We start from the raw sequence: 19,798 nt of genomic DNA, 5'->3' as shown, positions 1-19,798 counted from the left end.
GTTTAGCAGGGCACGGTGATATCAGGTGGTGGACGGTATAGGGAATCTGGGGACAGGGTCAATAAAACGGTGTCAAAGGAAACAAACGCCCTTCAATACGAGGGACAGCGAGATCCGGAAGTAACTGAAGGATTAAATAGCGCGGTCACTTTAAATGCACAATTGAGCAAGGGAGGGGCGCTTGGGGGCATTCTATAAAGCCAGATAAGCGGAGGAATCGGGCGTCTCCGACTTTGTTTTTCATCAGAAAACTTCAGCGCTTACTGTATGACCACCGTGTAAGCTACGATTAAACCGGATAGCTTCACCTTTGAGTGTGTGCGTGTGGTGTTTGTTTGGCGGAGCACAGGTGGTTCCAGAGGAGGCTGACAATTATATTTCAGAAAAACTGCTCGGAAGAGGAATGTTGGGAGTGCCTCCTAGGAGAATTCCGACATCAGTTTAGGAGACATAATAGGAAGCGTGCCTTCAATTTCTCCCTAATTCCTTCTCTGTCGGTGCTAAGGAAAGACAAAGAGAAGGAAGTGAAAGGTTAATGTTGATTGAATGAAGGCAAATCTATGCGTCCCAGGATAATGTCTATGGAGACTCTCAGTCATCCAAGTCACGGTTGTGCCAAAGGTGCCTTTTCAAGAGGCAACTGGACACTCTCGGTTTTTCTTGGAAGGCGTTTCGCTTCTCATCCAAGAGAGCTGAAGAAGCTTCTTGGATGAGAAGCGAAATGTCTTCAAAGGAAAATCGGAAGTCCGGTTGCCTCTGGAAAAAACCCCTTTGGGAGTCCCAGGATAATGTTGCAAGGTCTGATCTGGGTCAGTCTTCTGAGTTTATGGACCTGTGCTGGAGCCCATCTTCAGGGATCTTCTCTCTACTGGAATATGGGCTATTCTACGCTTCATTTTTATGTGGTGCCTTCCTATTGAGTGCTATGATGATGGCCGGTGATTGGCTGTTGTTTTCTTATGCTGCCAAGCCCTCGGCTCCTAAGTATCTGAGAAGCTGGTGGGAAATCAGCCCTCCAATTGACTGGAAGGGACCTTGGAGGTCTTCTAGTCCAGCCCGTTGGTCAAGTGCAGGAGAACCTACACCATTTCAGATAACTGACTGTCTAGTCTCTTCTTAAATGGAGGGAAACTCATCAAAGAGAGAAGCAACCTAGAACTAAGGAGAGATTTCCCGACAGTTAGAACATTCAACCAGTGGGACAACTTGCCTCCAGAAGTTGAAGCTGAAGTTGAAACTCCAACCACACTGGAAGCTTTTAAGAAGAGATTGGACAACCATTTGTCTGAGATGATTGTAGGGTCACCTGCCTGAGCTCGGGGTTCGACTAGAAGACCTCCAAGGTCCCTTCCAACTCTCTTATTCTGAAATAATTGGAGAATTCTACTCAGTTCAAAGTTTAACTGATTAAGACAATAGCTGTGATTCGTGGAAACAGCAGATAACTATGTTCAGCGAGGGCATTCGAAATACCCAAAGACATTATTAATGGGGATATATTTCTCACAGACGCTGGGACCCTGAACATAACATGATCTCATATTGTTGTTTGACTTATTAGCATTTATTTCATGTCTAAAGTCTCTTCCAGTAAAGAAACTATTTTTGTCCAATCCAGAAAATGTACGGCAAGTGAATGGCAGCTCAAATCTCTGGAGAAACAGCAGACACCTTGATGTGCCATGTGTGGGAATGCGGTGGCCATAGTACATGTATAGACCAGTTTAACTGGTTGGACACGTGTATGGAGCTTAGCACCGAAATAATCAGACTATGAAAAGCGGGTTCATATGGATACTCTCTGAAGGGCCCTATTCGTTCTCTCTTTGTTCATAACATAGACTGCTTGCAAAGGCAGAGACATCTCCTATCTCCTTGCAGAACATTCCTGAGAAGTGAAGTAATCAGATAAAGGAGATGGGGCCCCTCGCAACATAGCCAGAGTTAAGTTTTGTTTTTACCTTAAGTATCGCTTTCCTAGAATTCACGTGATTTACTGTAAATTGTAGAATGTGAAACCTATATGGATATTTTTCTATTTCTTGTATGTAATATGAGATGTGTAGCCATAATAACGCCTTCTGATGACGCTGTATTTGGATAACTAATAAAAGAGATGGCAGGCTTTTGTTCTCTGCTCTCTCATCCCGAGAAAACACCTGTCCTTGTGTTTTTCCTAATCTGGACTAATCATGAGAAGCCCACCAGAATGAATGCAACATCTGGTGACCCCGACGTGATAACCCTGCTTGTGGCTATATGTCTCTTGGCAATTTCATACTCATTCGGCTGGAAGAAGCCTCTGCAAACCAGGGCCGGTCGTCTGCAGACGAAGCACCCTCCCATAAATCGTGAGTATGGGGGCAGAATTGCCAAGTATCCTGACATGATAGCCCTTGAGGCTATACGTCTCTTGGAACTCCTGTTCTCACCGCCTGGAATGAGGACTGCGCAACCGATTTCGCCTGAAACACGACGACAATCTTTCGTGAGAATAGGAGAAGGTCTTTCCAAGCTACAGATGGAGCATCTGAGGGAGCTTGGTGAGATATCCAAGACTAATATTATTGTTTTAAAAAGATAACGGGAAAGTCCTGCCCATGAAAAGAATTTGATTTACCTTCTAAAATACTTTTGGCAATAAAAGGGCTCTTTAAAAGTGAATATGTGGAGACAGATGGGAACATGCCTCCACAAACCTCCCCAGCCCTGAAAAATTTTTTTGCACTCTGGAGATTAGTTATAGAGTGTTTAATGATGCAAAAAAGAAAAAAAAAAGCCTTCAGGACACTGTTAATGGTTCCTTTTCAGACTTTGTTGAGAGACTGCAAATTGTGCTCTCGCGTTAAATCACCCACGCAGATGCACGGCATGAAATTAAACATCAGCTCATTCTGAAGGAGTCAGTTACACCCCCACTAAGCAGAATTTAAAGAAACAGTTAGACAAAAAAAGGGGGATGGATAGAATAAAAGATGTGAAGATGTTGTGGGAACTCCGAGCTGAGAAGGTGGTAAGAAGTTGTTTCAGGCCCAGCAGTCTGGCTCCTCTGGAATTGAGATGAAACAGATGGTCCCAGGCTCATCCCTCCCCCCACCCATTCCCAGGAGCAAGGTAAAAGACACATCACAGAACTTCCCTCCAAGCGCCCCACCCTTCCCTCCAGAATGGCAGTGTCCCTCCAGTATATGGACAAATGTATTGTAGTAAAGAATAGAGAGGACTCTTTTACACACACACACACACACACACACACACACACACACATCTGGGTGCCAAATCTCAGGGATGTATGTGAGACTCAAAGGGGTTGAGGCAGTACTCCAAACTCTCATTGTGTGACATGTAACTGGAGAGGATTATCAAGGTCTGGATGGGAAGGATCAGGCTCAGGCTCAGTCCTAGCAAGTCTGAGTGACAGTAGATTCAGGGATCTTGTTTCCATGGGGTCACACTTCCCTAACCTCTGTGCCATTCAGGGGTCCTTATGGACTCTTGGCTTGTGTGCAGCTGTGCCCAGGAGGGCTTAGCATACATCCATCTCATGTGACAATCACACTAATTCCTGCCACTGTCACACATGCTGATCCAACTTGTGTTGGGACAAGCCTTTGAAGACCGTGCAAGAGCTTCAGCTGATCCACTGGGGGTCAGCACAAGTAACTGTGGGTACAGATTGGTGCACCCTGGTAACACCTGCTCTGGTTGCTTGACGGAGTCTGGGTGCGTGTCAAGACTGACTTATACTTCCACCTATAGTCTGCTTTGCTTGCAGAAAAGGGAGGGGGTGGAATGGAATGCAAAGGTAGGGGGAATGGCATCCCATGAGACGCTGCTCCCACCCCAAGCAGATGTCCCAGTGCGGTTGCCTGGTTCCCATAACAAAATGCACAGGAGTTATTGGTGGATGTAATGGACCGTGGGTGGCCGGTGGGAAAAATGGGGGATGACCTATGCTCGCTTTTGCATGGGAAGCCCAGAGCTGATTTCACTTCTTCCGTGCCAATGTGGTTTATTCCATAAAGTTTTATATTCTTGGTAAAATAATGTTGCGGGAATTTCTTTTTTTGGCTTTGCCAAGTGGATGTCAGTGTTCCAGAAAGCTTCCACGCTGCCACTGGACAGTTGACATCAAACCAGCTCTCCAAATAGCAGCCCACTTGGACCCCACCAGGAGGTTGGCAGTTTCAAGATGTTGGCAACCAACAAAGAAATGGAAGGGCGGGAGAAGCCAAGGGAAGACTCCTCTCAAGAGACCCCAGTGGCAGCCAAGCCGAAGGCCCAAACAGAGGGCTGAGAAGCTGGAGCAAGAGCCCGTGCTCCAGAGGGAGAGAGTGACGGAAGAATCAGCGAGCCCCAGCAGAAGCAGAGGATCAACCTGTCCCCCCTGGAGTCACAGTGATCTGGGGGAGCAAGTGGAAGGCTGGGCGAGCAGCCAAATGGAAGTTTGGGGACAGATTTATTTATTTATTTATTTATTTGTTGGTTCGATTTAGATGCCGCCCTTCTCTGGAGACTCAGGGCGGCTTACAATGCGTTACGCAATAGCCTTCATACTTTTGTATAGACCTGCTTAGTAGGGCTTTTGCCCCCCCCCAAAGCGGTGTTCTTTTTTATACAAAGTCAGCTTATTGCCCCCACAATCCGGGTCCTCATTTTACCTACCTCGAAAGGATGGAAGGCTGAGTCAACCTTGAGCCTGGTGAGATTTGAACTCGCAGTAATTGCAGGCAGCTGGTGTTACTTAACAGCACTTTAGTCTGCTGTGCCACCAAGGCTCTTGTTATGATGAATGGTTCCAGAGACATTAAGATGACCTGTTGATAAAGGAGGGTTTGGCGTGGAAGGGGAGTAAAATCTACATCCCAGCCAGCCAGAATGATATGTCCCATTCCAGGGGCTGCTTATCTGCCTGGGCCTAGTGCTTCTTCTGCTGCAAATGCAGACAAGCACCTCCATTCTCTGGGGCCTCCTGAAAGGATTAACAGGGGCTGTTACTCTTTTTCAGGACAGACCAAGAACCCTTCAAGGCTGCCTCTCTGGGCCCTGCTGTGCCTTAGCAAAGTGGGAAATCTTCTCCTTCTTGGCTGTTTGGGGCTTCTTCTGGTGGTGAAATCCAGAAAAGGTACCATTTTAAAGAAGCCCTCCTGTGAAAACCAACTTTTCCTTTTCCCTCCTCCCTCTCTCCCCTTCCTTCTTCCCTTCCCTTCCCTTCCCTTCCCTTCCCTTCCCTTCCCTTCCCTTCCCTTCCCTTCCCTTCCCTTTGCTTTCTAGACCTCTACCTTCTGGTCCATCCTGTCTACTAAAGCTCAACCTCTACTTTGCTTTCTACTTAGCAGCTGGAGGAAGGAGGATGCTGGTCCGATTCCTGCCAGCCTCCCAGAGGAGACCACGACCACCTGCAAGACATCCCAGCTCCATGTCAAACCCAACTGATGGATGCGACTGATGAACCTTCCCCAGTTCCTTCGCTTCAGATGTCCGTGGTCTTCTTTGATGGCTTTCAAGAGGGTTCTTTGGGACAAGGGTGCTTGCTTCCATGGGCAACTCACTGAAGATGATTACCAATTTGGCTATTGGGGGGAGGGCTCAAAAGGTGGCCACAGGGCTAGTCCATGTCACTCTGTGTGGCCACTCCCTTCTTTCCTTTCCCACATCCCAATTGCCCCAGAAACTGCCTCATCTGCCCTCCCCCCCAGCACAAATAAAACCCACTTTTGCTGCTTGATTCTTTGTTTAATATTCAGGAGTATTCCCTGTTCTTTTCCCCACCACACCGTTGTGAGGGAAGCTGAGGGAGCTTCCACAGCTAAAGATCATGAATCACTGCAATTCCTAAATTAGTAACATGGTTGTTAAGTGAATCAGGTTTCCCCCTTGGCTTTGCTTGTCAGAAGGCCGCAAAAGGGGATCACGTGACTCCTGGGACACGGCGACTGTCATAAATGTGAGTCACTTGCCAAAGGTCCAAATTCTGATCATATGACCGTGGAGATGCCAGAATGGTCATAAGTGTGAAAAATACTTTGTTCAGTGCTGTTGTAATTTGAACCAGCACTAAAAGAACGGTTGTAAGCCAAGGACTCCATAAGAATAGAATAGAATAGAATAGAATAGAATAGAATAGAATAGAATAGAATAGAATAGAATAGAATAGAATAGAATAGAATGAGAGAGTTGGAAGGAACCTTGGAGGTCTCCTAATCCAACCCCTGCCCATGCAGGAAACCCTACACCAGTATATCATATCTCATATATCTCATATCTCATAATAAGAAAAATTAAAAAACCAAGCTCGGTAGCAGACTTAGCCAATCAAAGAACAAAGTTGATCAGCCTTAATCTTGGTTAGGTTCTTTTGAGATCTAGCACGTTGAGGGACACCATCACACTGAGTCATTCCATAGTGACCCCTAGTTTTGCTCCCCATAATGTCGCTAATGTTTTTTGTGTTTTTTTTGAGAAACTTTATTGAGATTTTTTACAAAAAAGAAAAAAAACATAAGTGTACTGACATTTTCAGTTAGTATCAGATATGCAGTGTTTTAACTATATACATCAATAATACTTGGTGATATTTCAAATCACTTTTTACCGTTATTTAACACACCTTTAGGTCTTTCTTTCATTTTATCATGCATCCACTTGTACCACCTTTCCCACACAATATAATAAACTGACTTCTCATCATCGTTTAATTCATGAGTTAATTTAGTCATCTCTGCTCACTCCAATATTTTCCTAATTGTGAGCTCTTCTGGTGGTTGGGTTTTCTCTTTCCAGTACTGTGCGTATGCCAATCTGGCGGCTCTAATTATGTGGATCATTAAATGTATCTTTTCCTTTCCATATGGCTTCTTTACTATTCCCAGGAGAAATATCTCTGGTGTTAATTCAATATCTTCGCCAATTATTTCATATAACCATCTCCTGATCTTGTTCCAATATCCTTTCGCTTCCGGGCATGTCCACCACATGTGAAAGAAGGTGCCTTGACCGTGGCCACATTGCCAACAATTAGGATGTATATTAGGGTATATCTTTGCTAGTCTGGCCGGGGCTAAATACCATCTATGTAGCATTTTATAATGGTTTTCCTTGTATGTCGCAGCTGTAGTCAATTTAAGATTCCTATTCCATGCCTCCTCCCATTCCCCAAAATTTATATCACGCCCTATATTTTTCTCCCATGCATTTATTTGATTCTTTGTGATATCTTCGGACTTGTCATCACCTAATAAATAGTTGTATAGTTTGGCCAGAATCTTTTTATTTGTTCCCATCAGGACTTTATCCAATCCATTTGATCCAAGTTCTAAACCGTATTGTTCTTTGTCTTTCTGATATCTAGATTTTATTGGTGAATAGGTCCACCAATCTAAAGTTATTCCTTGCTCTCGTAAAGTATCATTTGATTTAAGATTCCCTCCTTTGTCTAGGATATCTTTGTATCTGCCCATTTTCTCCATCCTCCATCTATTGGGGTGGATCAGGGCCTCCATCGTTGAGAGCCAACTTGGAATTTTTTTGTAATATCTTTGCCTAATCGGGGTCCATGTTTGTATCAATGAGTCTCTAATTTTATGTCTATGGAAATATGTCTTCCTTTTCTTCTCTACATCCCAAATGTGGGCATGCCACCCTTTTTGCAAATCGTGGCCTTCTAGGGTAAGAATCCTCTCATTTTCCAGGGTGATCCAATCTCTTATCCAGACTAGCTTAGCTGCCCTGTAATATATTTCCCAATCGGGGAGTCCAAATCCACCTATATCTCTTTTGCCCCTTAAAATTTTAATAGAAAACCTCGGTTTTTCCCCCTCCCATATAAATTCTCTGATGATTTTGTCTAATTCTAAAAAAAACTTTTTCTCTAAATTTACCGGTATGTTTTGGAATAAAAATAGTATTCTGGGGAGAATATTCATCTTAATTGTGGCTATCTTGCCCAAAAGTGATCATCTTATTTCTTCCATCTGTCAAGGTCTTGTTTCATCTTCCTAATTAGGGGAGTATAATTGTCGTCTTTTAAGGTCGAACATCTTGATGTAATCCAAATTCCTAGGTATTTAATTTTTTTGGCAACCTGTAGTCCTAATACTTGTTTTTCTGTCTCTCAGTTGTATTCTTAATCAATACTTTGGTTTTGGTTTTGTTCAATGTGAAGCCTGCCACCTCTCCATATTTACTTAATTCCTCTAGCACTTTTGGTCCTGATTCTATGGGGTCTTCAAGGATTAAGGCTACATCGTCTGCAAATGCTTGCGTCTTGTAAATTTCCTTCCTGATCTTCAGTCCTTTTATTTCCTCATTAATTCTAATTTTCCGTAAAAGAACTTCTAAGGCCAAAATAAACAATAAAGGGGATAGGGGGCAACCTTGCCTTACTCCCTTACTAATTTGGAATGTTTTAGTCCTATGCTCAGTGGCAGACTTAGCCAATCAAAGAACAAAGTTGATCAGCCTTAATCTTGGTTAGGTTCTTTTGAGATCTAGCACGTTGAGGGACACCATCACAGTGGGTCATTCCATAGTGACCCCTAGCTTTGCTCCCCATAATGTCGCTAATGTTATCAAGGGGGTTATCCAGGGGACCCTCCATATCCCATCCCTATTATCTTGGGGAGTAAGAGGCCCCTTGGGTCATGACACCAGCTGTCCCCCATGAGAACATAATGCGGTGATGTCACGGCCCCTGGGGCAGAGATATAAAGGCAGAAGGGATGAGAGGGGAGCTGTGGAGAGTTGAGGAGAGTAGAGGATAGTTGAGTTCAGTTGAGTTGTGTTGAGCAGAGTAGAACAGAGCAGAGCGGAGGGGAGTGTTCTACTTTGTCAAATACCTCGCTGAAGCCTTTCAACTTTTATTTCTAGTCTGTCTTTCACAGTTACGTTGTTGGTAGGTTGGGCTATAGTTTCTTTTTGCATGAAGACCGATGCAAAGAACGAGTTAAGCAACTCTGCTTTCTCTCTGCTGCCTGTAATTTCCTTGCCGTCTTCTCTCTTTAGGGGACTTTTAGTTTGGTTGCTGTGCCAAACCAGACAGTTGTAGAGGTACAAAGGAGAGACTCCCAAATTCCTCTGTAGGTCAGCAGCTCCTTGGGCAGTCTGAGCTTGTTGACCCAGGAAGAACATGTGATAAATAGAGATAGATAGATAGACAACTAGATAGATAGATAGATAGATAGATGATAGATAGATAGATAGATAGATAGATAGATAGATAGATAGATAGATGATAGATGATAGATGATAGATGATAGATGATAGATGATAGATGATAGATAGATAGATGATAGATGATAGATAGATAGATGATAGATAGATAGATAGATAGATAGATGATAGATAGATAGATAGATAGATAGATAGATGATAGATGATAGATAGATAGATAGATAGATAGATAGATAGATAGATAGATAGATGATAGATAGATAGATAGATAGATAGATAGATAGATAGATAGATAGATAGATAGATAAATAGATAGGAGCACCAAGGACCCCTCCTTTCAATCTGGAGTTACAAAACTTCTCCTTTATTGACAGGATCTCCATCCAGTTCAAGAACTCCCTCTTCACGAGAGGATGGACCACATGCTAAAAAAGTTGCCCTTCTTGAAGAAGGAGGACAGCAAGGAGTCCCATCCACAAATTACGAATAATGACCCACGGCAGTGGAAGAGTCAGGAAGCCGATTTCTCTTCCCACCCATCCACTTCTTCGGCCACTCAAAGAACCACGCAGGTCTTGCCCCTTCTTGTAAAGGGTTCGCCAGCTCCAGTAGACATGAGGAACAAGGTGCAGCCTCCAGCACTGGTGCTGCCCGATTTAGTGCGCAGGACAACTGCCAGGACCCCTCCGAGGGCTCCTCAGGGGGAGATCAAGGCTGGCCTGAAGGAGCCCCCTCCCTTGCCAAGGAGGCCCGAGAGGGAAAGGGCTCCGGGGAGAAAACGCTCTCCAGTCGCCCTCCTGCCTTCGTATCCAGGTATAGATGCTACAGGGCTGGGCTACCTATGGAACCAGCCTTGTCCTATCACATCAGCCCACCCCACACAATCCATCCATCCATCCATCCATCAATCAATCCATCAGGACAGAGCCAGAAGGGACCTTAGAGATCTTCCTTCTCCAGAGACCAATTGCATTAAGCAATAAGTTTCTCTTCCTACCTTCTAGTGCTTTGGAAAATAAGTTGACCCCCTCCTCTGTGTGCCAGCCCCTCAAATACTGGAAGACTGCTCTCGTGTCACTAGTACACCCTTCCTTCCTTTTCCTAGACTACCCAAATCCAAATCCTGCAATCATCCTTCATCAGGTAGGGACGTTATGGTGCAGACTCCATCAGTCAAAGAGTTTCGACTGTGGGGTCTAGGAAGAGGGTCTTCTCTACCGTTGCCACTGTATTAGGGAACATCTTACCCTCAGAGGTGAGGAAAGACCCCTCCCTCTTAGCCTTTTTCAAAGGCTAGATTTAAATTATAAGATTACAACATCATGAAATTTCAAAGCAATAAAAAATTCCAATTCCATATATAAGATGGTTGTCTAAGGACAGGAAGATCAGGGCCTCGAGACTTTTGACATATTTGACCCCTCCCTCAGGCTCAGCCTGGTGATCCACTACGCACTCCTTGTCTCTCTCTGCTTTGAGAAGGCTTGTCCTGTCGAATTGCCCATCAATCTCTGTCTGTCTCTTCTTCTCAGAACTCTCGGACGAGTGCTTCAGAAACTTATGGGAGAGCAGGAAGCCATTGAAAGGCAGACCCGTCAAAGAAATCTTGGATCTGATGGACGAGAGAGAAATATTAGAGACCATCTTGGACCATCTTCGTCCTTTCCAGGTAAGCAGCTGGGTTTGTGTCGCGGTGGGCCCTGAGGTCCATCGTGGAGAGGGTCCAGAAGCCAGGGCTGCCTCGGTGGAGATCAGTTATCCCAAAAGTAGACAAATGTAGTTATGGAGAATTTGCTGAACTATGGGGTCCTTGCTGGAAGGATCATGGAACGACCATGGAATGATCGCCTCAACCATTTTGGACTCCACCTCAACATCAAGACTGGGTACTTAGGGACTGTCACCACCCCTGGAATGCTTCAAATCAATGGAGAAAACCTAAAGAAGGTGGACATTTTTTGGTATCTGGGATCCCACCTCTAATGTCAATGGTGACATCAATGGCGAGGTGAGAGCAAAGGAGAATGCAGCCTGGATACGTTGGCGAGAACTCACCAGTGTGTTACTGGACAGACGAATGGCCACCCATCTTAAATCTAAGACCTACAAGACAACCATCCGCCCTGTTGCACTGTCTGGCACTGAATGCTGGGCAGCAACAACAGGGACCGGAAGCTCTCGGCATGCCACGGAAATGCGAAATGGTCCTGAGTGTGAGAAACAGTCCTTTTTTTTCAGTTGTAAACTACCCGTTATAACTTCGAACAGTCAGTAAATAAATGTTCTGACCCAAACACGACAAACCCTCTGAAGTGAACTCAAAGATTTCTTTATGAGGAGAGCCAGCAGCCCCGACAAAAAGTTTCTCTCTCACCGCAGGCTAACAAGTCCATCCGGCAGGGAGAAGAATCGTTGTCTGCCACATCTATTCATCTCCGCCCCCTGCCTTTTATCCCCAGAGCTAGGGAGGGGCTTCGCTAGCCGTGGTGGCTCGTCTGTCCCAAGGACCGGCCCATAGATTTCCACTGCTCTCCTCTCCTCTGCCTTCTGTGTATCCGCGCGTCAGGCACTGGACCCAGCTGCTCCTCCTCTTCCTCATCCACCTCCAGACCTGCAGTCTGTTGACTCACCATCTGAGGGCTGACGGATGGCCCAGGCTCCTCCTCTGTCTCTCTCTCTCTCTGCCAGCCCCATTCCCTCTTCCCCCTCGGAGCTCTCAGGTTGCCTTGATGCTGGCCCTGACTCCCACGCCTCCTCCTCCTCCTCCTCCTCTGATTCGGCTGCTGGAGGGCCACAACAATAAATGGTGATAAATCAAGTTCTCACAATTTGTGGCAGAGATTTTCCAACTGTTCATCTCAAAAGCTGCCTCAGCTCCAGCTGATACAATCCGGATGGTCCTTGTTACGTGCTTCGTGTCTGTCCCAGCTAGAAAAGTCAAGTTACTTATAATATGCATCCAGACGCAGAAGGGAAACCACTCCTCCCCTTGGAAACACACAGAAAGCTGTTCCTTCCTCTGCTCCTTCACTTTCTCACAACTTCTTTTTTGTTGTTCTTGTTGTTGTTGGCAAAGCAGATTCCTTCAGACCACAAACTGCCCAGGAGGAAAACAAGCGCATTGTCGCCCATCGACCAGAAGCAAAGCACGTCCCAGGTCTTGTCTAAAGACAAGGTAAATATGCGGAGGTTTTACACTTTTAGGGCCGCAGTTATCTTAGATGCAATATCAGAAGAGGACAGCTTGCCATGGCCAACTCACCGTGGCTGCCCACGAGCCACAGCAGACTCACCGCGGGTTAATTCAACCATTCCGTTCTCTCCAATAATGTTAAAAATCATTTTAACATTTGTCATTTATGTTTCATTTGTCCCTCCTTTGAGGCCTCCTTTCTTTGACGCTTCTGTTCCACCATTTCCTCAATATTAGACAGACAATGATTAATAGAACTACAGACTTGGAAGGGGGCCTTGGAGGTCTTCTAGTCCAACCCCCTACTGAAGGAGGAAACCCTTTCCCATTTCAGGCAAATGGTTGTACAATCTCTTCTTAAAAGCTTCCAGTGATGCAACACCCACAACTTCTGGAGGCAAATTGTTCCACTGGTTAATTGTTCTCACTGTTTGGAAGTTTCTCCTTGGTTCTAGATTGGTTCTCTCCTTGATAAGTTTCCATCCATTGTTTCTTGTCTTGCCTTCGGGTGCTTTGGAGAATAGGCTGACCCCCTCCTCTTTTTGGCAACCCTGGAGGTATTGGAACCCTGCTATTAGTGTAACTCTTGTTCCCTGGTGAGTTGGCCACGGCAAGTAGGCCATGGCTAGTTGGCCATGGTTAGTTGGCCAAGCCAAGAGGGCCATGGCAAGTTGTCCCAATCCACCACGGAGAGCTAATGCATGTAAAAAGATGAAGCTGCCAGATCTCCACAGAAACCATAAAGGATCTCAGGACGGCCAAACAGAGAATCAGCAAAGGGCACCTATGGGGATGGGGGAAGGGGGGTTAAAGTAGCTTTTCAAGAAGAAGAAGAAAGTCAAAATGGCAATTATTGACTTATTAGATTCGTATGCTGCCCATCTCCCCGATCAGGTCACCCAGGACCAGTTTCCGTGTGCTTGACCACACGGAGTCCTTTTTTGATCATAATTTCTCCTATATTTCCTTTTCCTGGCCGTTTGGTGGAGCTCCCTAGGACTCACGGACTCTTTTTCCCACCTTCAGATTAGCCTCTACAAATATTATGGCGTTAAACTGCGAAACTCAACACAGAAGGACCTGGTGACGGAACAGCTCCAAAGCCTTCTAAGTTTTTCACTCCAGGAAGAAACAGACCGAGAGGTGAGTGGCAGTGGGATGCCTGCGGGGGCTGAGACCTCCATCTTTGTGGGGTCCTTGGGGCTCTCTGAGCTTGGATGTTTTCTTGCAGACGTTTAGTGACCCAACTAGGTCACCTCATCAGTGCCAGAAGAGAACAGGTTTTGCAGAATAGAGGTGAAGGGAGGAGGAGGAGGAGGAGGAGGAGAATTGTGGGGTCCTTGGTGCTCTCTTAACTTGGTTGTTTTCCTGTCGATGTTTTATTACCCAGCTAGGTAACATCATCAGTGCTAGAAGAGAATGGGGGTTACAGAGAGGAGGAGGAGGAGGAGGACTGTGGGGTCCTTGGTGCTCTCTGTGCTTGGTTGTTTTGTTGCAGACATTTCATTAGCCAGCTAGGTAATTTCATCAGTGCTAGAAGGGCCTGGGGTTTGCAGAGAGGAGGAGGAGCAGGAGGTGGAGAAGGGGAGGAGAAAGCGGAAGGTAAAGACAAAGGGTTAGGTGCAAATAAGAGCCTTGGTGGTGCAGCGGACTAAAGTGCTGTTAAGTAGCACTTAGCTGCCAGCTGCCGGCAATTACTGTGAGTTCAAATCTCACCAGGCTCAAGGTTGACTCAACCTTCCATCCTTCCGAGGTAGGTAAAATGGGGACCCGGATTGTGGGGGCAATAAGCTGACTTTGTATAAAAAAGAACACCGCTGGGGGGGGGGGCGAAAGCCCTACTAAGCAGGTCTATACAAAAGTATGAAGGCTATTGCTTAACGCATTGTAAGCCGCCCTGAGTCTCCGGAGAAGGGCGGCATATAAATCGAACCAATAAATCAATAAATGTCCTAATTCACAAACATCGCTTTGCCTAGGGAATCTCGGAATCCATTCGAATGGCATCCTTTTGCCACCTGCCTGAGATTCTGGTGGCCCTGGAGGAGGCTGGCCAGTTCAGGCAGACAAGAGGACCGTTTGCAGTAGAAGCCCCCATTGAGGTAAGACCAGGGATGGGGTTGCAAGGTCTGAAACTCAGTACAGAAGGAGGCTGGGGGATTCTGGGAAGGAAAGTCCAATGTGCTTAGAAGGACTTAGGCTCCAGGCTGTCAGGTCTCCTCAGATTGGTCATAGATCTCATAGACCCGAGACCAGCGCTGAGGATGTAGGTGGTGCTGAAATTCTCCATCTCCATCTCCTGGAGAACTATTTTATAAGGCTAGAGAAGATTAGGAGCTGCCCCAACAAACACCTCGAGTAGACCCAAAGGTGCTTTTTCCAAAGGCCTGGGCTTGGTTTTTTCCTGAAGACATTTCGCTTCTCATCCAAAAAGCTTCTTCTCTTTTGACCAAAGTCAGACCTGAAGAAGCTTCTGGGATGAGAAGCGAAACCTCTTCAAGGAAAAACAAAGTCCAGTTGCCTTTGGAAAAAGCCCCTTTGGGGCAACCGTGACCTGGATGACTAAGAAGCTCCATCAGTTTCCATCCATTGCTTCTTGTCTTGTCTTCTGGTGCTTTGGGAAAGAGTTTGACCCCCTCGTCTTTGGACTGACAGGACTCACAGACTCTCTCCGAGAGATGGATTCGGACCACATTAATACTCTGCTATGGCCAGGCAGTCCTGGGAGCGCAAGTAGAGGACATGATGCCTTTCCTGGACAACATTGTCTCAGAAATACTCTATCAGTATTCCAGCATGAAAAAGGTAGGCAGGTTTCCACCCTCTACTTCTCTTAATGCTGAGTTTAATCACAAGAACAATTATAATCCGGAGTCCTTAGCTTGTTTGATTTCTTAAAGACATTTCATGACCCAATTAGCATGTTGTGGGAGAGGAGGAGGAGGAGGAGGAGGAGGAGGAGGAGAATCTATGGTCTTGTTGCATTTATTATCCTCAAGGCAGCACTCGTGCATTACACTCTTTCTTCCTTTCCACACAACAACTCTGTGACGTGTTTTGGATTGAGACTGGCCCCAACTCACCTAGCTGGCTCTCGTGCCTAGGGCGGGACTTGAACTCACAGTCTCCTGGTGATTGGCCCAAAGACAGTTGGCCTTTTTCCCTAAGGAGGACTAGAACTCACCATCTCCTGGTGATTGGCCCAAAGTCTCTCAGCTGCCTTTCATCCTAAAGTGGGACTAGAACCCAGAGTGTCCAGGGATGCTTTGATTGGGGGCCCCCAGAGTTCAACCAAAGACAATCGGCTACGTAAAGGTTTCAATAAATAAATACATCCTCTTCCTTCTGGTTTCTTTTCATTCCCACTGGGGTTTTCCAGGACGAAGGGCTGAAGAAAGCCTTCATGAGGTCCATCATCATGATCACCAAAGCTGTTGCCAACAGCAGGAGGCAAGACCTCGATTTGCCCCAGAAACAGGAACTGGTCACAAACATCGTTGTAAGTGGGGAGAGGGAGGGAGGCAGGTGCTCCTGGGCGTCTTTCTTTTTGGAAGTGAATTTGAACCGAATTGAATGCCAATCAATTGAGCCTGAAAGGTTTTGTTGCTAAGTGGGACATTTGTTAAGGGAATTCTGCCCATTGTACGACCTGTCTTGCCACCGTTGTTAGCCGAATCCTTTTCGTTCAGTTAATCGCACGGCTGTTAAGGGAATCTGGCTTCCCAATTTTATATAGGTCATCAAGAGGCCAAAGTTACCCACCCCTGACTTAAATCATGGTCACGGGACGCTGCAAACTGCCATCAATGCAAGCTGGTGGCCAAGTGACCGAAATGGGGTCACAGGATCGCTGAGGAAGGGGCGCCTCTCGGAACTTGGCATCTGGGTCATAAGTAGTCCTGGAGAGATCCCTCAAAACTTTAAATGGTGGCTAAGTGACCAGTTGTAAGCTGGGGACTTCCTGTGTCAACCAGAAAAAGCGTAGGGCTGGGAAGAGGGCCAGCTGGATGGTGGCCATATCTCAGGTTCTTTCTTAGATGGGTTTCCTTCTCTTTTCAGGAAGTCATTGAAGATGAGCCCGCGAAACCCTTGTCCATCGAAAATCTCCATCAAGCGATCATCACCATCACCTGCATGAGGTATGTACCTGCCGAGAGAGAGAGAGAGAGAGACAGAGAGAGAGACAGAGGAAGGAGGGAGGGAGAGAGAGAGAAATCCTGCATCCTGTTTTGGTCACCACAATATAAAAAAGATGTTGAGACTCTAGAAAGAGTGCAGGGAAGAGCAACCAGGATGATGAGGGGAGTTCTGATATTTGAGGGGCTCTCACAGAGAGGAGGGGGTCACCTTCCTCTCCAAAGTAGCTGAGAGCATGATGAGAAGCGATGTATGGAAGCTTATCAAAGAGAGATCCAGGAGAAATTTCCTGACACCGAGAACAATCCATCAGTGGAACAGTTTGCCTCCAGAAGTTGGGGGTGCTCCATCCCTCGAGGTTTTCAAGAAAAGAGTGGACAACCATATGACTGGGATGGTTTAAGGACCATCAAGCAAGGGTTGGAGTAGAAGACCTCCGAGGTCCCTTTTAGCCTAATGAGTCTATGATCTTCTCACCCTCCTCCTCTTTTCTCGTCTTTCATCAGCCGTATGAAGCCCCCCTTGAACTCTGAGATGAGGTCTAAAGTGGTGAGAAAAAGCATCCAGAAGGTGTTTTCCTTGCCGGCTTACCTGGTGACAAAACTGAACGTGAACAGCCCAGGACAACCAGCTCAAACTCAGGTGAGCAGTCCAGATGGAGCCAAGCCATCTGAGATCCACCTGGAAATAAGCATGATTCAAAATCTCCTCCAAAACTCTGGATCCATCCATCGAGCCCAATGTCCTTTTGTTCCTCGTGTTCAGCCGAGAAAGCATTTCCTCCAACTCTGGAAGAAAAACCAGCCCTGCAAGACGGGCCGCTCCGTTGATTGCAGAAGGGTGGACTTCAACTCCCAGAAGTCCGTGGCTGGCTCAGGATTGTTGGGAGTTGCAGTCCACCAGTCGTCCTAAAAGGGCCATAAGTTCCCCAGCCCTGGATTTCTTCCTCTTTCTTCCTTTACACCACTTCTTCCTTTAGATATTCTTTTTCTCCTTCTAGGATTTTTATGACCAGATGGTGACCACCTGCAACACCATGCTCACCGCCTTGCTGTCCGAGGCTCCCAATTTGGATTCCCTGCAGGATGTCTTTTTTTTTTTTTTTTTTTTATTGCAAAAGTTTTACAATTACATTTTCACCCCTTTTTTCACCCCCCCACCTCCCTCCCCAAACTTCCCATCCTCCCTAACCCTCCCTAACCCTCCCCCCCCAGACTTCCCTATTACATACTCATAACTAATAACACTAATATATAAACCTGAACCCATCCCTCCCCCTATATAATTTTTCCTCTTTGTCTCTTTACATTAAAATATTTCTAATACATTATTTTCAAATAAAAGCTATTTGATACTTTCTAGTTTGGTATTTGTTCTGAATTATTCTATCCACCTTTTCCATTCCCATTCATAAGTCTCTTGTGAACAATCTTTTAAATACGCTGAAATCTTCGCCATCTCTGCAAAACTAGCCATCTTCAAAGTCCATTCCTCGATAGTAGGCAAAGCTTCATTCTTCCAATATTTACCTATCAACAATCTTGCTGCTGTTATCATATACAATATTAGTTTTATTTCACCCCGTGTAAAACCCTTAACTATACCCAATAAAAACAATTGTGGAGAAAATTGAATTTTTTTCTTCAAAACATTCTGCATGACCCACCAAATTTTTATCCAAAAAGCCTTAACTTTCCTACAGGTCCACCATACATGATAATACGTAGCATCCAAACATTCGCATCTCCAACATTTTGGCTGAACATTAGGGTACATACATGACAACTTTTTAGGATCTAAATGCCTTCCGAGACTTCCGGTTTGCGAGCTTCGGCGACGGCGGTGATTTTTTAAAGACCGCCAGCCCCGCCGCCTGTAGAGCCGCCCCGCGAACGAGGAGCGGCTCGAAAACTCCGAAATCTCGAAGATTGCAGGAGCAGAGACAGCAGGGTACAGGTTGAGCCCCTGTAACCCCCCCAGGGAATTGCTTCTGGGGGTGAAAACAGGAGCAGCTCCCTTCCAACCTGCGGAGACTCCGGGCGGCGTGGGACGATTCTGCCTTCAGCAGAACAAGCCGATAGCAGCAAACTTTTAAAGTGAGAGGAACTAATTCTAACAAATAGCGGAAATATCAACTTGAATCCAGAAACCTGAAAATTGCAAGTATTAGTGCTTTATTGACTTTTTTAAATCAAAGAGAAAGTGAGCGAGTGAAAGTGATTTGAAAAAATATGGCGTCCAGCATTTGAGTTAACGAGCTAGTGAAAGTGGATTTGTGAAGCCTCCCTGCTTTGTTACAAAGTTGAAAAGTTGCTACAAAGTTGTTTTACTTAAAGAAAAAAAATTTTTTTTTGCTAAAATTTGACTTTGCTTTACTTCAGTTTTACTTGATTAAATCTGGGGGACTTTTTTAGAAGTTTCTGTGGAAGAGGGAAAGGAAAAAGAACTTCCCTCTTCAGAAAAACTAGCTTACGTGGCACGATGGCTTCAAAGAAGCAGGAAGGGAAGGCATCAGGGGGGGGATCCCCCACACATAAACATCAAACGCAACTTCCCCCTGCTCAACAGCTACAAACTCAGAAAAAAGAATTTGATGTGGGAGATTTAAAAGAATTTATTTCTAAAACTTTGGATGACAAATTTCAAGAATCTCAACAGGAAATAGATTGTAAACTTCAAAAATCACATGAGGAATTTTTGCAGGAAATTAATGAAGTTAAAGACATGGTGAAACAGAATCAAAATATGGTGACCAAAAAAATATCAGAAGTGGCGTCTGGCCTGGCAAATTTTATTGGGAAAGTTGATTTTAAACTTGAAGAATTCAAATCAGAAGTTAATGTTAGGATGAAAGATAATGACTATAAAATTGATGAAGTTGACAATAAAATGCAGAGAATTGAAGATGAGATTGTCATGATACAATTCCGGGCGATGGAATTTGCCATACGGCTTCGGGGAATTCGAGAGGAGGAGAGACAGGACTTGAGACAAGTTTGCTCTGAAGCCCTGGCTAAGATTTTACAAGTTAATCCTGATTTGGTATTTCATAAAATAGATAAAATCTACAGAGTGAACTCTTGGGTGGCCAGACAAAGACAACTGCCTAGAGATGTGGTCATATACTTTACTGAGAGAGAAATTAGAAATGAAATCCTCCAAAAATCTTTTCACACCTCTGTACAAGTGGGGGGCTCACGACTTGTAATTTTTAAAGAATTACCTCCTAAAATGCTGAAAGCTAGAAAGGAATTTGGTTTTCTTGTTAAGGAATTGAAAGACTTACAGATACCCTTC

The 19,798-nt window shown here is 45.3% G+C and overlaps 1 protein-coding gene across 1 annotated transcript in view; it reads left to right on the top strand.

Moving 5' to 3' along the window:
- Nucleotides 1–8,680: 8,680 nt before the first annotated feature.
- Nucleotides 8,681–19,798, top strand: part of LOC139322426 (maestro heat-like repeat family member 5) — a 34,533-nt gene continuing 23,415 nt past the window's right edge. Inside the window, exons 1-12 of the mRNA XM_070951526.1 lie at nucleotides 8,681–8,734; nucleotides 9,546–9,984; nucleotides 10,704–10,840; nucleotides 12,251–12,346; nucleotides 13,391–13,507; nucleotides 14,344–14,466; nucleotides 15,020–15,169; nucleotides 15,744–15,863; nucleotides 16,424–16,503; nucleotides 17,008–17,143; nucleotides 17,502–17,588; nucleotides 19,520–19,528. Coding sequence (XP_070807627.1) covers nucleotides 8,681–8,734; nucleotides 9,546–9,984; nucleotides 10,704–10,840; nucleotides 12,251–12,346; nucleotides 13,391–13,507; nucleotides 14,344–14,466; nucleotides 15,020–15,169; nucleotides 15,744–15,863; nucleotides 16,424–16,503; nucleotides 17,008–17,143; nucleotides 17,502–17,588; nucleotides 19,520–19,528 — 1,548 coding nt within the window. The remainder of the gene's footprint in view (nucleotides 8,735–9,545; nucleotides 9,985–10,703; nucleotides 10,841–12,250; nucleotides 12,347–13,390; nucleotides 13,508–14,343; nucleotides 14,467–15,019; nucleotides 15,170–15,743; nucleotides 15,864–16,423; nucleotides 16,504–17,007; nucleotides 17,144–17,501; nucleotides 17,589–19,519; nucleotides 19,529–19,798) is intronic.

The sequence above is a fragment of the Pituophis catenifer genome, unplaced genomic scaffold (assembly GCF_029215685.1).
Source record: "Pituophis catenifer annectens isolate HBS135680 unplaced genomic scaffold, rPitCat1.0.hap2 SCAF_10, whole genome shotgun sequence".
Lineage (NCBI taxonomy): Eukaryota > Metazoa > Chordata > Lepidosauria > Squamata > Colubridae > Pituophis > Pituophis catenifer.
This window is presented reverse-complemented; position numbering and strand designations above follow the sequence as displayed.